This window comes from Eleutherodactylus coqui, chromosome 3, assembly GCF_035609145.1.
Source record: "Eleutherodactylus coqui strain aEleCoq1 chromosome 3, aEleCoq1.hap1, whole genome shotgun sequence".
Classification (NCBI taxonomy): domain Eukaryota; kingdom Metazoa; phylum Chordata; class Amphibia; order Anura; family Eleutherodactylidae; genus Eleutherodactylus; species Eleutherodactylus coqui.
The window spans coordinates 35666660-35687965 of NC_089839.1; the positions used below are offsets into that span (position 1 = coordinate 35666660).

At 48.3% G+C, this 21306-nt stretch overlaps 1 protein-coding gene across 1 annotated transcript in view; it reads left to right on the plus strand.

Moving 5' to 3' along the window:
• SPRED2 (sprouty related EVH1 domain containing 2) overlaps positions 1 to 21306 on the plus strand; it is an 81433-nt gene that overhangs the window by 38364 nt on the left and 21763 nt on the right. The window contains exons 3-4 of the mRNA XM_066595479.1: positions 7040 to 7208; positions 8658 to 8722. Of these exons, the coding sequence (XP_066451576.1) occupies positions 7040 to 7208; positions 8658 to 8722 (234 nt within the window). The remainder of the gene's footprint in view (positions 1 to 7039; positions 7209 to 8657; positions 8723 to 21306) is intronic.

A 21306-nucleotide genomic window follows, 5' to 3' on the forward strand; every position in this document is an offset into this window, starting at 1 on the left:
TTTTAACGCTGCAGGGCATACATTTACATCCTGCAGTGTCAGGGTGTGTATGAAGAGAGATCGCGGGGCTGTTTATTACAGCCGACACCTGGCGGCAACAGCTCCGATCAGCCGCACGGCTGATCAGAGCTGTTGATTCTTTAACCCCTTCCCTCCATATGACATAAGGGTACATCATGGGAGCGGGGTACTTCCCGCAAAATAACGTACCGTTACGTCATAGGCATAGCACGAGATCATGACAGATCTCGCGCTATCCGGCTGTCACTGATAGCCGGCCTCCCGCTGCAACAGCGGTGGTGCATCGGAGATGCGCGCACACACACCCCCTCCCGCTGTTAACCCATTCCCTGCCGCAATCTAAGTAGATTGCGGCAGGGAAAGGGTTCACAGAGGGAGCCCACTCTTGCGATGTTATCGCAGATAGCCCGTCTGATTGCCAGTGCCTGTGATTGCTGTAATAAGCAATAAGGCATTGCAGGAGAGTAGTCCTGCCATGCCTTATCTTGGCGATCTGCAGTGTAAGTCCCCCAGAGGGACCCAGATGGTGTAAAAAGATTAAAATAATGTACAAAAAATAAAAATGTAAAAAAAAAATGTTAACCCGTATTTTATGCTTTTTCTCCTCTTAGCATAAAAAAAGTAACAAAAAAATGCATTTGGTACAGTTGTGTCCCTAACAACATGTACAATAAATTAAACATGCTTTTTATCCTGCATGGCAAGAAGCGTAAAAATAAAACACAAAAAAACTGAGGCAAAATGCAAATTTTTAGCATTTTGCCTCCCAAAAAACACAATAAAAGTGATTAAAAAAACGTATGTACCCCAAAATGGTACCAATAAAAACTACAGCTCGTCTTGCAAAAAATAAGCCCTCACAGAGCTCCGTACATGGAAAAATAAACGTTATAGGACTTTGACTGCAGCTATTTAGAAAGTGGAAAAGGGAAAAATCCTAAAGATATAAGAATTTTGATATCGTTGTAACCGTGCCAACCCGCAGAAAAAATGGCTTGTGTCATTTATGCTGCATAATTAACACTTCTAAAAAAATTTTTAGGGCAGAATTGATGCATTTTCTCTCCCTGCGATCATACAAAAAAAAATAATAAAAGTTTTACAATATATTCTATGTACCCTAAAATGGCACCATCAAAAACTACAGTTCGCCACGCAAAAAAACAAGCCCTTATGCGGCCGTGTCGATGGAAAAATCATAAAGCTACGGCTTTTGAAAAATGGAGATAAAAATCTACAAAAATCGTTTGGTCCTTAACGCCAAAATAGGCCATGTCCTTAAGGGGTTAAATGCCGCCGTCAATTCTGACAGCGGCATTTAAATCCCCCGAGCGATGTTCAGGGGGCCCGTACGGCCTCCCCACGATGAGATCGCAGGCAGTCTTGCGGATGGCTTGATAGCCTGCCTGCCCGATGGTATGATATAATGCTACGGCATTCCATCATACTGCAGGAGTGATCAAAGCATCGCAAGTTGTGGTCGCCTGGGGGGACTAAAAAGAGGAAAGTAAAAAAAAAAAAAAATCTTTTTACAACTTTCCTTCTTCCATTTCTTCGTACAAGCAGAATGTCCTCTTAAGATTTGCTCCTTGACATCAGCAGAGCATTCCCTGCAAGCATCCTTGGCACTTCACATCCGGCCATGTGCACAGACTAAGCTCCATAAACCTTTTTGATTCAGCATTCATTGGGTCTTTCCCAATTAATTGTCATTGTTCATTGTCTAGTCTAGTTTTACGAGGAGTCATAATTCTAACAAACCGATGCATATAAACTAGTAAATTCATCTTCGGGTTAGATGGCAGATTTATAAATGTGCCTACTAAGACATGAGACGGCAGAGAAGAAAACCGTAAAGGTAACAATGGATAATGCCATCCTGATTACTTAAAGGAGATGTCTCGAGGAAGCAGTTAATTTTTTTTTTTGCCCAGTCCCCCCCATTAAACACACATTACTAAGCCCCCCTGTAAATGACATTTCTAGCTGGTTCGTACTTACCGTTCCAGCGTTTCAGCAACTTATAAAAGTTTCCTCAAGATGGCCGCCGGCTCTTTCCCCGTCGCTCGCTGCAGCCCGACGTGCGCGCTCCCGAGACGCCGCCAGCTGTGTCTCCATGGCAACACGACGCCCCGCAGCCGCCGACCAGACGCCCACCGCCAGGCAGCAGGTAAGCGGCGCTAGCCCCCGGCTCCCCAGCGCTAGACCCTCAGCCCAGGTGAAGGCCCCGGAGCCCAGCGCTAGTTCCCCCGGCCTAGCGGCAGCCCCCCCCGGCGCAGCGACAGTCCCCCCCCCCCCCCCCCGGCCTAGCGACAGCCCCCCCCATCGCAGCGACAGCCCCCCCGGCGCAGCCCGGCGCAGCGGCAGCCCCCCCCCCGGCCTAGCGACAGCCCCCCCGGCGCAGCCCGGCGCAGCGGCAGCCCCCCCCGGCCTAGCGACAGCCCCCCCGGCCTAGCGACAGCCCCCCCGGCCTAGCGACAGCCCCCCCGGCGCAGCGGCAGCCCCCCCCCGGCCTAGCGGCAGCCCCCCCCCGGCCTAGCGGCAGCCCCCCCCCGGCCTAGCGGCAGCCCCCCCCCGGCCTAGCGGCAGCCCCCCCCCGGCCTAGCGGCAGCCCCCCCCCGGCCTAGCGGCAGCCCCCCCCGGCCTAGCGGCAGCCCCCCCCGGCCTAGCGACAGCCCCCCCGGCCTAGCGGCAGCCCCCCCCCCCCGGCCTAGCGACAGCCCCCCCGGCGCAGCGGCAGCCCCCCCCCGGCCTAGCGACAGCCCCCCCGGCCTAGCGACAGCCCCCCCGGCCTAGCGACAGCCCCCCCGGCCTAGCGACAGCCCCCCCGGCCTAGCGGCAGCCCCCCCCGGCCTAGCGGCAGCCCCCCCCGGCCTAGCGGCAGCCCCCCCCGGCCTAGCGGCAGCCCCCCCCCGGCCTAGCGGCAGCCCCCCCCGGCCTAGCGGCAGCCCCCCCCCGGCCTAGCGGCAGCCCCCCCCCGGCCTAGCGGCAGCCCCCCCCCGGCCTAGCGGCAGCCCCCCCCCCGGCCTAGCGGCAGCCCCCCCCCCGGCCTAGCGGCAGCCCCCCCCCGGCCTAGCGGCAGCCCCCCCCCCCCCCCCGGCCTAGCGGCAGCCCCCCCCCCCCCCCCGGCCTAGCGGCAGCCCCCCCCCCCCCCGGCCTAGCGACAACCCCCCCCGGCCTAGCGACAGCCCCCCCGGCCTAGCGACAGCCCCCCCGGCGCAGCCCGGCGCAGCGGCAGCCCCCCCCCGGCGCAGCCCGGCGCAGCGGCAGCCCCCCCGACCCCCGACCCATCACTTACCTGGGAGGCTTCTCGGGGCTGCTGGGCTGGGCTGGGCTTCTCCGCTGGGCAGCTCCAGTTTCTGCACCTTCCTCTAACAGAGGAAGGTGCAGAATGGCCGCTTCAGCGCGCTCCCGAGCAGTGACAGCTCGTCTGCGCATGCGCAGAAGAGCTGTAGCGGGGAGCACACTGAAGCGGCTCGTGCTGAATGGAGAAGACCGGACTGCGCAAGCGCGTCTAAAAAAGCAAGCTGCCAGCGAATTTAGACGGAACCATGGAGACGAGGACGCTAGCAACGGAGCAGGTAAGTGGAATAACTTCTGTATGGCTCATATTTAATGCACGATGTATATTACAAAGTGCATTAATATGGCCATACGGAAGTGTATAACCCCACTTGGTTTCGCGAGACCACCCCTTTAAGGATTACCCACAGGATATGACCGAGTCTCCGAGGCATCTCTCACCTGAGTACAGGGGGCGCTGTGCTACACATTCTCCATATTTACTACATACCCACAGGATATGACCGAGTCTCCGAGGCATCTCTCACCTGAGTACAGGGGGCGCTGTGCTACACATTCTCCATATTTACTACATACCCACAGGATATGACCGAGTCTCCGAGGCATCTCTCACCTGAGTACAGGGGGCGCTGTGCTACACATTCTCCATATTTACTACATACCCACAGGATATGACCGAGTCTCCGAGGCATCTCTCACCTGAGTACAGGGGGCGCTGTGCTACACATTCTCCATATTTACTACAGTCTTCAATTTCTTCGGTGGTGGAAGCAGCTGCTTTGAATTGTAAATGCACACAGGGTCTTTTGGTCCTTAGTTTTACCTAAAGGTGGCTCCTTTACCTAAATGATGGGGGTTAGTCATTTAAAGGCATTGTCCAGTTGTAGACTATCGATGGCCTATCCGCAGGATCTGCCATTAATAGTAGATCAGATGGAATCTGTTACCCAGGAACCCCGCTCATCAGCTATGTGTTGGGCTGCTGTGTCTGTGCAGGAAGCAGATAGCGCCTTTCCCGATAAAGTGGACAAGTTTGGTATTACAGGCCATTCATTTCAGTCGGAACTTAACCTGTAATAAAAAGCCTGGCTATTGCAGTGGGAATAGAGCGGTCTACTTCCTGCAAAAATCAGATCGGTGCATAAGAGCAGTAGATCGGTTGGTGGAATCCCGGTAATCTTCTATTGAAGGTCTATCCTAAGTAGAAGCTCTTGGGCCCAGATGCAAAATCTGTACCAGGGCCTCAACTCACCATCTGCTATTTGTAAAACTGGTGTCTTATGTAATGGAAAGGATTTTGGGGGCCCCGAAGCCTCCAGGGCCGAGTGGCAACTGCTATCTCTGCACCCCCTATAGTTACACCCCTGGCTACATGGCATACATTGAGGTCCTAGAGGTTCGGGCGTTGCTCCCGTTCCATACAATGTGAGTGTTGGCAATTTTTTATTTTTTTTTTTAAAGCCAACACTCGCCCGCAACCGCTCCGATCAGCAGTGCCGAAAATGGAAAGAAAGAAGGGGCTAAGTACTTAAAGGGTTAAGTGAACACTCTGGCTTCTTATAAGTTTACAACAATATTTGGGCATTTCAAATGAAGGCTATACTTAAAATTAAAGCTATCCTTCAGTGTAGGGCCAGAATTTTAACCCAGGACAAGAGGAGGGAAGGGGGATATATTTTCTTCAGTTGTTCTTCCCTGCCGCCCCTCCGATTCGTTTTTGTTTTTTTTTCCCCAGGTCCCATTTTCAGCCATTCAAAATGGCCTCAGCAGTTTTTTAACTACTTAATGCAAATTGCCGTGCTTTCTGATTGTCCAGTGCTGAGCACATGACTAGCTCGGGCTGATCAGAGAGCTGGTATAGTGCTTCAGTAGTCTAACACTACCAACAACCTGTGGGGATTGGGTCTGAAGATTGTGTTGGCCACTTTGGTTTAAAGCAGGACCAGGAACTGGCAGATGGGAGGGAAGAACAGCTGCTGGTAAAGTACCAGCCTCTCCCTTGGGTCTTGGTATAGAATTCTGTCGAAAAAGAGGGTCGGATGGCTATTGAATTGCAGATTATGTCCATTTTGAATATTTATAGCATTTCCAAAGGATATTCCATGAACGCCTGATATATGCTAGTGCCACCTCTGTGACCCACACCCATCTCCAGAACAGGGGGTCCTCACCCCACTTGGGAGATTCGCCACCTTCAGGCTGTGATTAAATGGAGATGCCTGGATTACGGAAAAAGCTGAGCTCGCTGTGTTCCGCTGACTCTCATAGAAGTGAATGGGAATTCCAGAAACCGTGTAGCACAGCAAGCTGGTCTGTCTCCATAGTCCTGGGCATAGTCTTCCATTCAATCTGCAGCCTGGATGCGGCACCCCGTCGGTTGGAGCATTATCGGGGGACTCCTGTTTTGGAGAGAGATGCTGGCCCCCAGCACTTAGTCCCGCATTTATCAGACATTTATGACCATCTAAGTGGATATGCTATAAACGTCTGGGGCGAGAATATCCCTTAGGATACAGAATTTGGAAGGGATCTCCTGATCAGAGCCTTCATCTCTTGTTAAGAGTGGAGAGCAGTTATAAAGAATGTCTCTCGCCCCTGAGGTCCTGGGTTATACAGACAACCAATTTGATTCCATTGAGAACTATGTAAGGTTTCATTTCAGGTTGGTGCTACCATGGCTGCGGAGTCGGTACGCCAAACCTCCGACTACTCAATTTTCCTGGACTCCGACTCCACAGCCCTGGAGGGAACAATACACTGGACTATTGATTTATGCAAAGTTTATTGGACGTTTAGGTCTGCTTTAATTGCCCTAATACGGTCTTCCAGTTCTCTCTGGCGGATCTGAGATAAGCGCAGGCATGGCCACTGCCCAGCCCCGCCTTCCTCTGGTCTGGGGAGGAGGAGCTTCACTACTGAGCATGTGCAGATAGTGCAGCAAAGAGTCACCTCAACTAAAAGCCTTGAAGAAGCAGCATAAGGATACTTGGTCCAATGCTGAGGAATGGCAATAACGGGTTTTCTATTACTGTTACCACATCCTCATTATCAATGCTTTTGATAGCTAAGGGCTCGAAAAATAGAACATGTATATCTAAATCTTCTGACTCCACAGCTATGGGGGCGCTGCAGGAAAATGGAAAACACTTGCACAGATAACAGCTGATTGTTACTGGTCACAGAGGGGGAAACTCTTTTAATAATCTTTACTCAAAATTCGTCCAAACGATGACCGATCCTTGCGTGTAAACGCGGCCATTGTTCCCTTTTCTTCTGAACGATAATTTTAAGGTGTGCTTAAAAACCATCCTTCAACCGGAGAGAGATGACAGACCGCATGCTGTGTTCTCAGCGGGTGCCAATGATTACATTGTATTCTGACGTCAGCCCGTGTGAGAACAATGCAGCTGTGCGCAGAGCCCAGCCCACTAGCTGTGCTCTGCAAACAGCTCCCATAGGCTCTTTCACCTGAAATGAAGGTAAAAAATTATTAATGGATGTTGGTTTGCATTAACACTTTGAAAGATTGACAGTTTTAGCGATCATTTTGTATAATCGTTTGAAAGATATTGTCTTTGTGTGTAAACGGGCCTTTACGAGTAGGGGTGGTTTAAAGAGGACCATCCCTTTAAGGAGAACAGTTCTGCAGATAATCAGATTTTCTGTTGAGTTTTTAAGTTCTTACTAATGTGCTTCTCTGTTACTAATCTTTCAGGTGCTGCTGGAATGCTACTTAAAGAAGGACTTGGTGTACCAGAAGGCAACTCCAACTTTCCACCACTGGTCTGTTGACGACAGGAGGTTCGGTCTCACCTTTCAGAGTCCTGCTGATGCACGGGCCTTTGACAGAGGAGTGCGTAAAGCAATCGAAGATCTCACAGAAGGTAATGGAACTTGGGGTTGTCAGATGTTTTTTTTTTTTTCTTTTTTGAGCCAAAAGTGGATGCAAAAAAGTTATGGGAATCTGGCTTTGGCTAAAAGAAAAAGAAAACTGCAACAAAAACTGCAGTAACGTTTTTGCAAAAAAAAAAAAAAGTAAATGTCTGTGAAATGACACAAAGGCCTCATTCACACAGCAGAATTTTGACTTGTGCCCAAATGCACCGCAAAATCCTCCTCATTTTATTATTCTATTGCAGGGGTCCCCAACTCCAGTCCTCAGGGACCACCAACAGGTCATGTTTTCAGGATCTCCTATAGTAAGAACACCTGTGGCAATGTCTGAGGCACCGACAATAAATACATCACCTGTGCAATACTAAGGAAATCCTGAAAACATGGCCTGTTGGGGTCCCTGAGGACTGCAGTTGGGGAACACTGATCTATTGAATGCTCTGAATATCCACCTTTATATAAACATGCCCTGAGGCATTAAAGGGGAAGACCAGAGTCTTAACATTACTTCCCAGTGGCTGCTGACCAGGTCTGCCTCAGCCAATCATTGACTACAGAATTTCACTGCTGTGGCTAGCGATTGGCTGCGTCAGTCACATGACCTGGTCAGTAGCAAGCGGGAAGGACGGAGGGAATGGTAAAAGATGTAGGTACATGCTTAGTTCCTCAGGTTGTTTTTTTTTTTTTGCCTTTGCTTACATCCGCATTGTTTTTTCTTGCTACGGTAACTACTTTCTTATGATGAAGTGTTTGCTTGCTCGTGGTTACAAAAAGGCGGTTTTACTAAAAGTCTAATTACTTTAATCAACTTTTGTTACTGTTTTTCCTTTGAGTCGGTAACATTGTTTTTTTTTTTTGTTCTTTTTGTTTGTGTGTGTTTTAGAATTGGGTCCGCAGACTTGTGCAGATGAATACATCTCCCTCCTACTGCCAGTCCTGCGCATCAAGCCTAGTGCTTACTTGCATCAAGGCTGGGTCCCCCCCCCCCGTCCCCCCCCCAGTGCTTGCAGTTCCTAATTAAACGAGTGCCCGTTTTATGTGCCGTTGTGTTAAATGCTCTAATTTACGAAAGTAGAAAATGTAGGGAACAAGGCCCAATTTCTACTAAATCCAACCTGATTTCCGCACTAATCTTGAGTCGTAAGACTGAAGACTAGTGCCTCTCCTTGTGGTGGTTCGCAGCGTTTCCTTTTCTGTATGTCGGGTTGGTTGTGTATACTAGGCAGGGTGCCATCGCTTGCCCTGCAGGTATCTAATTGTTGAAGAATAATCTTGCTCGTTGTATATTGAGCGGGATCGCCGCACCCCAGTTTATTAATGAAAGGACTTGTTCCTTATGAAATTTATTATTAGGTGTTAAGAGAAAGCCGAGACGCCTCACGTGAATACTGTTTACGGCGTGTTCGTATGACATTAACATACATTTGTGTCTCTTTCAGGATCCACCACATCATCTTCCACTATCCACAATGAGGCGGAACTTGGAGACGACGATGTGTTTGCAGTAAGTCATTGCTGTGCTTTAATTATATATATATATATATATATATATATATATATATATATATATATATATTTTTTTTTTTTTTATTTAAAAGTTGTGCCAAGTTATGTTAATTGAAAAAAATTTAAATATATATATTTATTGATATCGGTCCACTGCTGGGACTCGCACTGATCCCAAGACTGAGGAATAAAACGGTACCTTTTTACTTCAACACAGGCTCCCATCCAGAGCTATAGCCCTGGGGGGGCTTCCCGCGCAATATGCTAATTAATGGTGGAGTGTTCAATGGGTGGTTCACCTCTCCTCCAAGAGTGCCGGACTTTTTACCTTCCTTTTTCAGCTTTCACCTTCCCTCTTCCACCAAAGAGCGCCCCCTTGTTTGCTCTTTGACGTCTCCAGCTTCACCTGCCGGAGACATCCTCCGGCTTCACCTGACGGAGACATCCTCCGGCTTCACCTGACGGAGACATCCTCCGGCTTCACCTGACGGAGACATCCTCCGGCTTCACCTGACGGAGACATCCTCCGGCTTCACCTGACGGAGACATCCTCCGGCTTCACCTGACGGAGACATCCTCCGGCTTCACCTGACGGAGACATCCTCCGGCTTCACCTGACGGAGACATCCTCCGGCTTCACCTGACGGAGACATCCTCCGGCTTCACCTGACGGAGACATCCTCCGGCTTCACCTGACGGAGACATCCTCCGGCTTCACCTGCCGGAGACATCCTCCGGCTTCACCTGACGGAGACATCCTCCGGCTTCACCTGACGGAGACATCCTCCGGCTTCACCTGACGGAGACATCCTCCGGCTTCACCTGACGGAGACATCCTCCGTTCAACGTACAGCGCACCTGCACCGAACTAAGAGCGTGGGCGCATGCATCGTAACTTCCTCTTGCTCTGGAAGGACGTCGTGTACATACGCTGTCCATCGAACGCATGACCTCTCCAGTAGCGCGGAGCTGAAGGCCTCATGCTCCAACAAAGTGTGGATGTTCTGTGGAAGAGGGAGGCAAAGAGCCCAAACCACTTGGAGAGATGAACCACCCATCGGACAGTCTACCGCTAATTAGCATAAAGCGTGGGGACTCCTGGGAATTATGAAATGTGGCCATAATCATGGGGGCAAGACAATTATGGTAGGTGGCTTGTCCAAAGTCCATTTGAACACAATGATCCATTTCTGAGCAGCTTGGAATGGCTGGAAACGGGAGCAAAAGTATGGCATTTGACCGGTATTTTAGCATTTTTCCAGCAATCGTATAGTATCCATATTTGCCACAAGGCATTCAGATATAGCTTGCTGGATCCTATAGACAGATTTAAGTGCCTGTTTGTGTGTTTTGGATGGATAATTATGTCGTTGCGTGTCAAGATTCAGGAGTAATACTATGTGAGAGGGCCCATTCAGGCGACCGTATGTTCAGGCTGTGTACCACGGACAGCACACAGACCCATTATAGTGTATACCTATTGTCCATGTGAAAGAAATACACCATCATGCCAAAAGTATTTGGACACCCCTATCAGTAGAATGGATGGTGTCTTATTCGCATGTCGCACGTCCTCAACCATGCTACATAAGAAGCAGACCCTTGGGGGTCCATCACGAAGCACAATGCATCGGCCTGACTACACTGCTGCAAGGAGCCTTGTCATTGGACAGTTGAGCAATGGAAGAGCTTTTGTGCTAACCGTTAAGTATGGCGCATGTTCTGTTCTGGTCTGGGGATGTGTTACATGGCATGGTTACAGTCCATTGGTTGTAGTGGCAAGAACCAGGAACATGGCGGTGTACCCTGACATTTTAGACAATAATGTGATGCTGACAATGTGGTAATACTCTGGGAATGGTCGGCCATACTTCCAACGTGCCTTGTCACAGATCCAATGCTGTTTTACGTTGGTTTGAGGATATGGAGGCTTCACAGTTGGACCGGCTGCACAGAATCCCGTCCTGAACCCTACTGAACATCTTTGGACCTACTGGAACGTCTGGTCAGGATATATGAACCATATGCATCTTTGAGATAACTTGCCAGACATTTGCAGGATGAATGGAGGGAAATACCAGCTGATGCTTTCACAGCACATGCTGTGAAATGACAAACTGCACACAGGTGTCAGTTGGTTGTCCTATGCGAGGTCTCGGGTGCAGCTCGCATACGGCGGTCTGGATACGGCTGTAATGTGTATGTGTTCGGTCTTCATCACGTGTACATTTCTGCATTGAAGCTGTCTTTTACATAGGAGGGTTGTATGCACAGCAGTTCCTCTATAGTATATACTGACCAGCTTACATTATTTTGAGTCCTATCCTTTTACTTAAATGTAGCATGCGCAGCCGTTCCGTTGATTGCAGATAATGTCAGGTTGCTGTCTGCTACAGTGATCAACTACCGTAGTTTGTGTCCCCCGCCAACCGATGGCTACTGCAGGGATATGTACTGTAACACGGCTAGTGTGCGGATGATGGAATATATGGACGTGCGGCGTCCTCCGGAGTCTGAGCAGCACATCTGGTCACTCTGGTTTATGCAGGTGGGAACCCTCTTGTGTTAAATCCACAGGGCCAAAAAGTCAACTGCTATCTATAGCTTAGAATAGGCTGCGATACAAAGCTACTAAGGGTGCTTTTAGATGGGGGCCGCGACTATCGGGAGCGATTAACCATTCAGTGTATGGAGGCGGAGCTTGCCAGAGATCTCTACTGGCCACCTCCGTTCAGTGTGAACAGGCAGTACATAGATGAACAGCCGCCTGTTTATGCTGCATGAGAGATTGCTCATTAGTCGCTTTGTTTCAGTGAACTGTAATGAAGCGACTAGTGGCTAATGACTGACTTCTCTCTTTTAGTCAGGATTAGAAATGAGCGAGCATACTCTCTAAGGACAATTGCTCGAGCGAGCATTGTCCTTAGCGAATACTTGCCTGCTTGGAAGAAAAGGTTCGGGTGCGGGCGGGGGAGAGCAGGGGGGAACGGAGGAGATCTCGCTCTCTCTCCCCCCCCCCCCCCCCTTCCCACTCACTGCCGCAACTCGCCGGCACCCGAACCTTTTTTTTCCCGAGCGGGAAGGTGCTCGCTAAGGACAATGCTCGCCCCCTGTGGATCATCCGCGCTGAATAAATCTGCAACCCCACCTTCCCAGCCTTTTTCCCCATCTGCCTAATTGAATTGAACCTTGAAATCCGCAATTGTATTTGTGGATGCACTGCGGATCGCACACTTCCATAGAGATGGCGCCCATCCGCGGTAAAATGGCGCACGCTGCTATTTCTTTTTCCACGCGTGCCATCCGCAAATCAAATCCGCAGGTGTTAAATTAATTGCGGCACCCCATTCTTCTCAGTGGGCTCCTTAAACTGCGGATCGTCCACACGGGTGACTCGCATGGATTCCGAAATCCAATTTTGCCCGTGGACATGAGTCCCAAGGCTGCTGCACCCCTAGGGCATCCAGATGATGATGTTTTGCCAAGTCCTTTTCTTGAATGACCTTTTTTAAACAAGCCGATGACCTTGAACAATCCTTCTTTCTCTTTCCCGACCATCGCCCCGGGTAAACCTACTTATTTGTCATCTTGTTACATGATCGATCAATGCTCGTTACGTGGCATGTATCTGCCCAGGTAAAGGGAACACCGACGAATTGATACATTTCTTTCCCTATACTACAAAGTTACCGACTTCTTTGCAAGAACCTAGGCAGTCAGTGGGAGATTGCCTTAAATTCCTTGGCGTTCGTCTTTACAGGCCGACCGAAATCCTTCTGCACGTTTGGTAGCTGAACAAAAGAGTAAAAAAAAAAAAAAAAAAAGGCTTCTCCCTTTAAGGCCGCATCACATTCCAGTCCGCCGTAGTAGATGAATCATTGAAAAGCTGAAGTGAACATGATCTTAATGGTCAGATCAACCAAGGTCAAGGCAATACAAGGGAGGAGCGTATTATCTGTATTGTTGAATCAGTGACTCATCTGCTTCCTTTTTTTTGCCTACCCTTCTCCACGTAACACCCTTTCTTCCTCAGCAGGCGTATCAAGTGCACTTGAAAGCATAAAGAGAAAGGACGACTGCATAGCTAACCAATAATTCATTAGCCCGCTTATACCAGCCGGGCATTGCACGGCAGCCGGGTTCTCGGTGTAGTGGCGCTGAGAGATGTGCGTTCTATAGAAGGGGCCTTTCAAGTTTGCAGCCTTCGTTGACCAGATTCTTTCAACAGTTGGCATTCTCTTCCCATCTGTTCTTTTGTCCAAGTTCTAAAAGACAAACAACAGCAGGCTGGGTTAAAAAGGTGACTTCCTCTGCTCCGGAGTTAAGCTATCATTAGCAGCTGCTTCCCAGCTACCTGCCAGATTGATTTATGGAACGCTATAGGGGAGGGGATGGAGCTCCGGCCTTCTATGAATGAGAAAACCTCCTTTACGGTCTACACGATCCTCCTCTTACGTCCTACCACTCCCAGCTCAAAGGGCAGACCTGCAATCCAGGAGTTGTATACCGGCTGTACGGGCTCTATCGTATACGTGTTTTTTCAGGGAGGCGGTTGGAGTATTTATTTATTTTTTTCTTAATTTTTTTGTAATCTTTTTTGTTTCCTGCTCATTAACTGACTTTTTAAAATTTGTAGCAATGCCATCCTTAAGCGTAGCGGGCTATATCTACAGCACGGGGCGCCCGGTCCTGTGAGCTGCCGCTATGCTACGTGCGTGGGATGGCCACTGTCATGCACTTTGAGCAGCGGCAGCACAACACAATCAGCTGAGCTGCGACTCATTAACTCTGTCCGGAGGGGTAACGTCACTCCTTAGTGGGAGCACCAAGAGGGTGAGGGAGGAGACTTATAAGGCCATGCATGCTCCTCTGGGTAATATGTGTAAACAAGGAAGATGGAACAATAAAGGGTTAAGCTTGGATTTGAAGGAATGCTGCCTTCCAATAGGTGGCGCTGTTAGAGGTATTGTTTTATCTTCCTTATTTGCATATTACCCATAGGAGCATGGATGGCCTTATAAGTCTCCTCATTCACCACCTTGGTGCTCTCCCTAAAGGATAGATGATACCCCTCCCGACCCACGTCCCAATCATTGCTCTACAGACCTGTATAAAGGGTCAAGCATTAATTGGAAAGAATGCTGCCATCCAATAGGTGGCGCTGTAGAGGTATTGTTCCATCTTCCTTATTTGCATATTACCCATAGGAGCATGGATGGCCTAATAAGTCTACTCATTCACCACCTTGGTGCTCTCCCTAAAGGATAGATGATACCCCTCCCGACCCACGTCCCAATCATTGCTCTACAGACCTGTATAAAGGGTCAAGCATTAATTGGAAGAAATGCTGCCATCCAAAAGGTGGCGCTGTAGAGGTATTGTTCCATCTTCCTTATTTGCATCATTAACTTAGTAGCGCATTTCATGCTACATTGATGCGTAGTAAATACTCGTTTGTTGGGCGATTTACATCTCTTATGCCGCATGTGGTGGTGGTACACATTACGCTGTGTAAACTGCGACGTGCTGCTGGCATCATTGAAACCGTGTGCGCCTGGACAATTGCACTAGCATTTTTTTAGGCGCATGCAACGTAGCTGATTATTCCATACAAGCCACAATCAACTTGCATAAGGAGGGTGTCCTCCTTATCTTGTCACTGCACCCACCCACAGTGCTGTGGTCATTTAAATAATGAGCAGCGGGCATGCATGAGCAGTGCCACTCCATTAACTTCAATGGAGCTGCCGAAAATGGCAAGCGCTCAGCAATCTCCGGCACGCCCGTTGAAAATGAATGGAACGGCGCCATGCGTACCCAACTGCCACTCCATTAAATCTCCTTCTCACTCAGGCTTTGTTCAGTGAGCCCACAGTGAGGAGAAGAGGGGGCTTAGGACCCCTGCTCTCAGCATCAGTGGGGGGTAGTAAGAGTCTGAGGCGAGACCACCATCGATCAGACTTTTATCACGTATCCTGTGGATAGGTGATTAGTCGATGATAGTATAACCCCCTTAAAGTCAATTGTGTTAAACCCCTTTAATCCTTAGTGAAAACTAGAAGAAAATGTTCAATTTCCATGTAGTGCCACCTTCAGGGTACACGATGCATTACATAGTGCCCATTCAAATCAATGGGTTGCCTGTAGGACAGCCCAGGTCCTCCAAAGCCAGACTCTCTTTCTAGCGGTCTACTCTGGTCAAGAGATGAGGATCGTGAATAGAGGACCTCTTCTATTAACTCAGACTTTTCCTCAAAGGCTATATAGATAAATAAGTTCCGTAAACTGGATGACAACCCCTTTAATGTCTACATTACTGCTCGTTCTGTAGTAGAAACTGGAATAAATTATCTAAAGCTCCCCATACACCTCCAGGAACTGTCGGATGAGCGATTTCCCCAACAGCTGTTCCCCGGATTTCTCCTACATATTAACATTGAACTCGGGTGAACATTTGTGTGTTTGTGGCGTTAATCCAGAGGATCGGGTGTTGAAATTCAGCGTCCATGATTTTTCTTTCCGACATCTGTTGGGGAGAAAACTAAGCTACCCCCCCCCCCCCCCCCCCATACACATTGGAGAGGCATCCAGCAACGTCGTTATATGTAGGATCGATCGCCTAAACTCTGTAATAGAGTTCCAAACATATTTTGAGATGCTAACATTTTCTTTAGCCATCCACAGGTTATATGCTAAGTGGATCTGTTAACCGCACATCAAACACCATTGGGTTAGGACGTCCATGAGAAAAACACACCTGTTGCCATAAACTGGGCCTACCATTATCCAATCAGAAGGGCATTTTGGCTTTTTTCAATGTAAAGCAGACTAATTTGTGTATTCGTCTTGCTCAGCCAATAAGGTGGGCTCACACGGCAGTAAGTTCCTGTTGCATAGACTTGTCAGCACAACCTGTTAGCTGGGCGTGCCATACCATCTGTGCCATACCATCTGTGCCATACCATCTGTGCCATACCAACTGTATCACGCAAACTGACAATTGCCACCTTACTTTCGCCTGTCTTAAATGATGGCACTTTTGAAAGTGCTTTTACGAGGTCCATTCATGTTCTAAGGTCACCAATTTTTTTTTTCCTACAAAACTACTTACCCCTAGAAAGTTGAAAGTATTGTCACTTCTCAACATAATCCCCCTCCGGACGTACATATTTTTCATCATGTCAACACCATGATTGCACAACTGCTGCCAACAAGTCTTTTGGGGTCCGTTTTGCCCACTGGAAAATCTCTAATGCAAGAGACATCACTGGAAAAGGTGCGACCGCTGAGCGCGTCCTTCATCCACGTCTCGTCTATTGTGGCAGTTGACGGAATGATGGCACCATTCATGCCGTCCTCACTTGTCAAGATCGCTCCCGACACATTGCACCGTGTGCAGCCTTGTGATCCTCTGTCAACATTCGCGGCACCCACCTGCAGATAACGTTCTCCACCTTCGGATGTTTATGCGGAATGGTGTGCACAGATCATCCGGAAATGTTGACTTTGCAGGCAATCTAGTCCACAGCCAATCGGCGGTCCTCCATAACTACTTGCACCATCATGTTGCCTGACCAGCTGTTGCATGGCAGAGGCCTCTTTTTTGGCTAGTCTTTACTCAACGTTTGGCCTTCTTTGCACCCACAAGCTCATTTTTCATGTCCATGGCAGCTTCACCGCATGTCTCACCCAACTGACGACGAATGTTGATGGGTGTCATTCCAGGCAAGTGAAGAAAAGGATTACACGCTGTTCTTGGAACGTGAAGGTCACCATTTTAAGTACTCAAAAGTGCTTCTAACTGGGCAGCATCGTTCCGTGAACAGAACCTACATGACCGTGATCTGCCTCACTCGTCCCCGAAGAATATCCGAGTCTTCTAAAATGTGTCCCATGTTTCCATCCGCTCCTATTCCCATGGGGGTGGGGGGAGAATTAGGAGACCTTAAAAGTTGAGTGCACCATGTATTTTGCTGGTGCTAGTTATTCTTCATCTCTAATTGAAAAAGATTCCACGACCAGAGTCTTCTGAAAGTCCTATACATCTCCAGCCTTGCTCCTGGATTTGTGAAATTTCAGCCCTATTGTCTCTTTGCTAAAGCTGATGAAGCAGCTCACTGTTCTGTGTCTCTGGAGTCTTTGAAGCACAAGGCTGGATGAATAGGGCAGTGTTCCCTTATGCAAACAGTATAAAAAGTAAACTCTCAGTGGGGCAGAGCTGGCCTTTTTGTGTGTGTCAGACCAGGATTTTGTTTTTCCAAGTCCTGCACAAGATCTTCAAAGAAATGGCACCCTAAAAAATTGCATGCAATATCCATGTTTAGAGGTTAACATTGAACATACGGCCTTTTTGATACAACTCGTATACCGCACTTTCTAATATACATGAAAAACTGTCCAAACTCTAAACACAAGTTATTTGTAGTCTGTGCAGAAGGATTTCCTGAAGGTGCAGGAAATTATACAGGATCAACAGTCATGCGAAGCAGGAAAGGGTGTCATCCAGTCCCATTTTGCAGCAAGAGCCGGTTAGGTCGGTGGATTCCGGGAAGAGACAATGCAATCTGCTGTCAGGATTATGTTTTCCATAACGCTTTGTTATTTACTCAATGCTAACTGCGCTCGGCTCTTTACCGACTTAACATCAAATTGTAATATAATACAGCAAGGGAAACACAGGTGGGACCGCACAACGAGGACCTATTAAAGGGCTACTTGTATCGGCTCCTAAAACGCAACTTTACACCTGTCGATGAGGGTGCAGCGCGTCGTGTTAGTCGTTGTGTCAATACACCGCTACGGCATCAACTGTAACTTGGCTGATTCTCCGTAGTATATTGTATGTGGTGAGGCTGTTGGCACACAGGGCGAAAGGAAGAGGGCCAACAGTTGTGTACCTGGAGCTCCATGGCAAACAGTAAATGTATGCAAGAAGGAAGAATAAATCTGTATAAAGCACCAACGTATTCTGCAGTCACTCAGAGGTACATATGCAAATCGGACATGGCATACAGAATTATTCCCTTAAGGACTAGGCCACTTCTTTTTTTCTTTTTTACACTTTTTTGGTTTTTACTGCTTCACTTTAAAAAAAAAATTGTTACTTTTCTTTTATCCATCAACATAGCTGTCTGGGGACTTGTTTTTTGCGCAACGAGTTGTCTTTTTCAATGGTACTATGAAATGTGCCATATAATATACTGAAAAACTTTAAAAAAAGACTCTTAGGTGGAGTGAAATGGGGGAAAGAAATGCAATTCCCCCTTCTTTGGGGCGGGGGTTCTTGTTTCTACGGCATACACACGGCAGCACAAATGATTTAATTTTATTCTATGGGTCTGTGTGATTATGTTGTTACCAAGTTTAGTTAAGTTTTTTTTGCTGTACTAAAAAATAATTTGTGGATGCAGCAATACTAAATGTGTTAAGGGTTGTTTTAAGATTTTCTTATTATAAATATGGCAAATATATGTGTTTTAGTTTTTTTTTATCTTTAGACTTTTATTACCTTTTTCATTTTATTTTTTTCAATAATAAAAAAAAAAAATGTAAAAAAGTTTTAAGTCTCCATAGGGAACAAGAACTTGCGATGGGTTGGTCACTCCTGCAGTATAATGGAGTACCATAGTATCACATTATACCACGATTTGACAGGCAATCTATCAAGCCACACCACATCCATGGCAATCTGCAATTGCAGCCCTGGGAACTCTCAGAGGGTGGAGGCATTGGTGGAGTGGCTGGCATAGGGTGGAGGCATTGGTGGAGTGGCTGGCATAGGGTGGAGGCATTGGTGGAGTGGCTGGCATAGGGTGGAGGCATTGGTGGAGTGGCTGGCATAGGGTGGAGGCATTGGTGGAGTGGCTGGCAGTGGGTGGCGGAGGCATTGGTGGAGTGGCTGGCAGTGGGTGGCGGAGGCATTGGTGGAGTGGCTGGCAGTGGGTGGCGGAGGCATTGGTGGAGTGGCTGGCAGTGGGTGGCGGAGGCATTGGTGGAGTGGCTGGCAGTGGGTGGCGGAGGCATTGGTGGAGTGGCTGGCAGTGGGTGGCGGAGGCATTGGTGGAGTGGCTGGCAGTGGGTGGCGGAGGCATTGGCGGAGTGGCTGGCAGAGGGTGGCGGAGGCATTGGCGGAGTGGCTGGCAGAGGGTGGCGGAGGCATTGGCGGAGTGGCTGGCAGAGGGTGGCGGAGGCATTGGCGGAGTGGCTGGCAGTGGGTGGCGGAGGCATTGGCGGAGTGGCTGGCAGCGGGTGGCGGAGGCATTGGCGGAGTGGCTGGCAGCGGGTGGCGGAGGCATTGGCGGAGTGGCTGGCAGCGGGTGGCGGAGGCATTGGCGGAGTGGCTGGCGGCATCGGCGCAGTGGGTGGCGGCGGAGGCATCGGCGCAGTGGGTGGCGGCGGAGGCATCGGCGCAGTGGGTGGCGGCGGAGGCATCGGCGCAGTGGCTGGCGCGGGGCGGCGGTGGAGGCATTGGCGCCGTTGTTGGAACAGATAGATGAGCCTGGCTACTGCATTCATGATCGTCTGGAAAGGGCAGAGTTTACCAAGAGACTGATCAGTACTGAGTTACACTAGTCAAGGCAAGAATAGATCAGGTTAAGAATAAGAATTTTCTTGGTTTCCACTGTGGGAAAAGGAAAGCTCCTCAAGATGTTTTCGAGGTTTAGGTGACATGAACGCGCAAGTCATTGAATATTGGGAGCAACGGAGAGATCCGAGTCAAATATAACTAAAACCTCGAGATGGAAATATCAGGTTTAGGTCACTTGGTAGATGGCATAAATACAAGAAGCTCCATTTTTGAAAGCCTTTTTTTGGTAGAGGACATGATGTTAGAAGCAATGGACAGACCAATACTAGTGTTTGTTGTGAAGTTGTACAATTCCTTTTAAGGGTTCATTTCCCATTAGGGCATGTTGAGCTAGCGTGGGGGGTCTCCTGTCTTCCTCTTAGAGGAAATGAGGACACCAGTTTATTTTTACATAGAACACTGTGGTTTCCCAGCTGATTAGGAGGTCTCCCAACCAAACATCTGAGATTGCATAGAACACATCAGTACACTACAAAGTATTATCAGGGCTTTATACACATGGATAGTAATGTTGCACCACCTCCATGTCACTATAGCAAAGACCTAGTAGCCAAAATAATACCACATTGAAGTAAACCTCTATTCAAAAACATTGTCAGGGACAAATGTGTCAAAAGGGGGACTCCTAAGTTTCCATACTGGGACATCGCACATTGGTAAAGCCTTTGCAAGAAAGAATGCCCTGTATACACAGCCTGACAGCCGACTGCTAGATGACTACAAAGTATTCGGGCTGACCTTCTATTAGGTGAAGCTCGTTTATGACCCCGCACCACCCGTCCAGTGGCTTCAGATGGAATCCACATCAGCAGCTCCAGCAGGCGACACTTGTTATGTTACTTGTCTTTTGTTTCTATTAACTCTGTTACCAAACATCCTGTTTTCTCCAGCAGCTTTTTTTTTGATAATTCCAGTTTGTACTATTTGGCGTCAACAGCTGCAGTTTTTGGAAAGTGCCCGAGTCCGGGAGGACTGTACACAAGCCCTTAGACTCTCTCTAAATTCTGGAAAGTGTAGTGCTTATAGGCCACATAATACGAGGTAATTCAAAAAGAATGGTCAAAACAAAGAAGATTTCTTCATCCATGAACTGGCATACAAGCGCAAGAATGACAGGAAAAGATTGAAGAACGATTCAAGTTTTTATTGCACTTTACAAATGTTTGATGTGGGCGCCATTAGGGACACTAGACGACCTAAAGCAACGCATCTCTGCTGTAGTAAAACAGAGGATATGCTAGGATGCATCTGGGCAGAAGTGGACTACCGACTTACCAGCGCCCGCGTCTGTAAGGTGCAATAAAAGCTTGAAGAGTAGTTCTATCTTTTTGTTTTCTTCTGACTATAATGTCCATTCATGTATAATCGGTCATCTTTTCTGTTGCACCTTTCTTTTTTAATCGCCCTGTATTTGGATAGAGGCCCTAACTAATAGAAGTCAGTGAGTGTACCCACTAAAACAGCACCCTGATCCACCTATTAAAGGGAACCTGTCACCACCATCTGACCCCCAAAACTAGCTTCACATGTGTGGCAAGGGATGACAAATTAATCCGTTCTAATGTCCTCTCTTTTCCTAATAAGCTCATGTACCTCGGCAGTTGGGTTCCAAAAGTATTCCTTACCTTATGCAAATCAGCAGAGAAGAGTGCTCTGGCCAAAAAGAATCGGCTGATTCATGAGCTGCCAAGTTAACCACGACCCCTTTCTCTTGATAGGCAGGGTTTCCTGTTAAAGGTGTATCGAACAATCTGTCAAAAGAAAGAGGGTGTGGTTAACTCAACAGCACATGAATCAGTGTGACTCTTCTCGACCAGATGACTCTTCTCTGCTGACTTGCATATGATGTTGGATATCTTTCAGAACTTTTACTTGCATTGTGGAGGTACATTGACTCTAGGGAAAGAGGAATGATTGGAGTTTTTATTGTTTGCTTGCCAGTGAGATTAGTTTTAGGCGTAAGATGGTGAGGACAGGTCCATTTTTTAAAAATG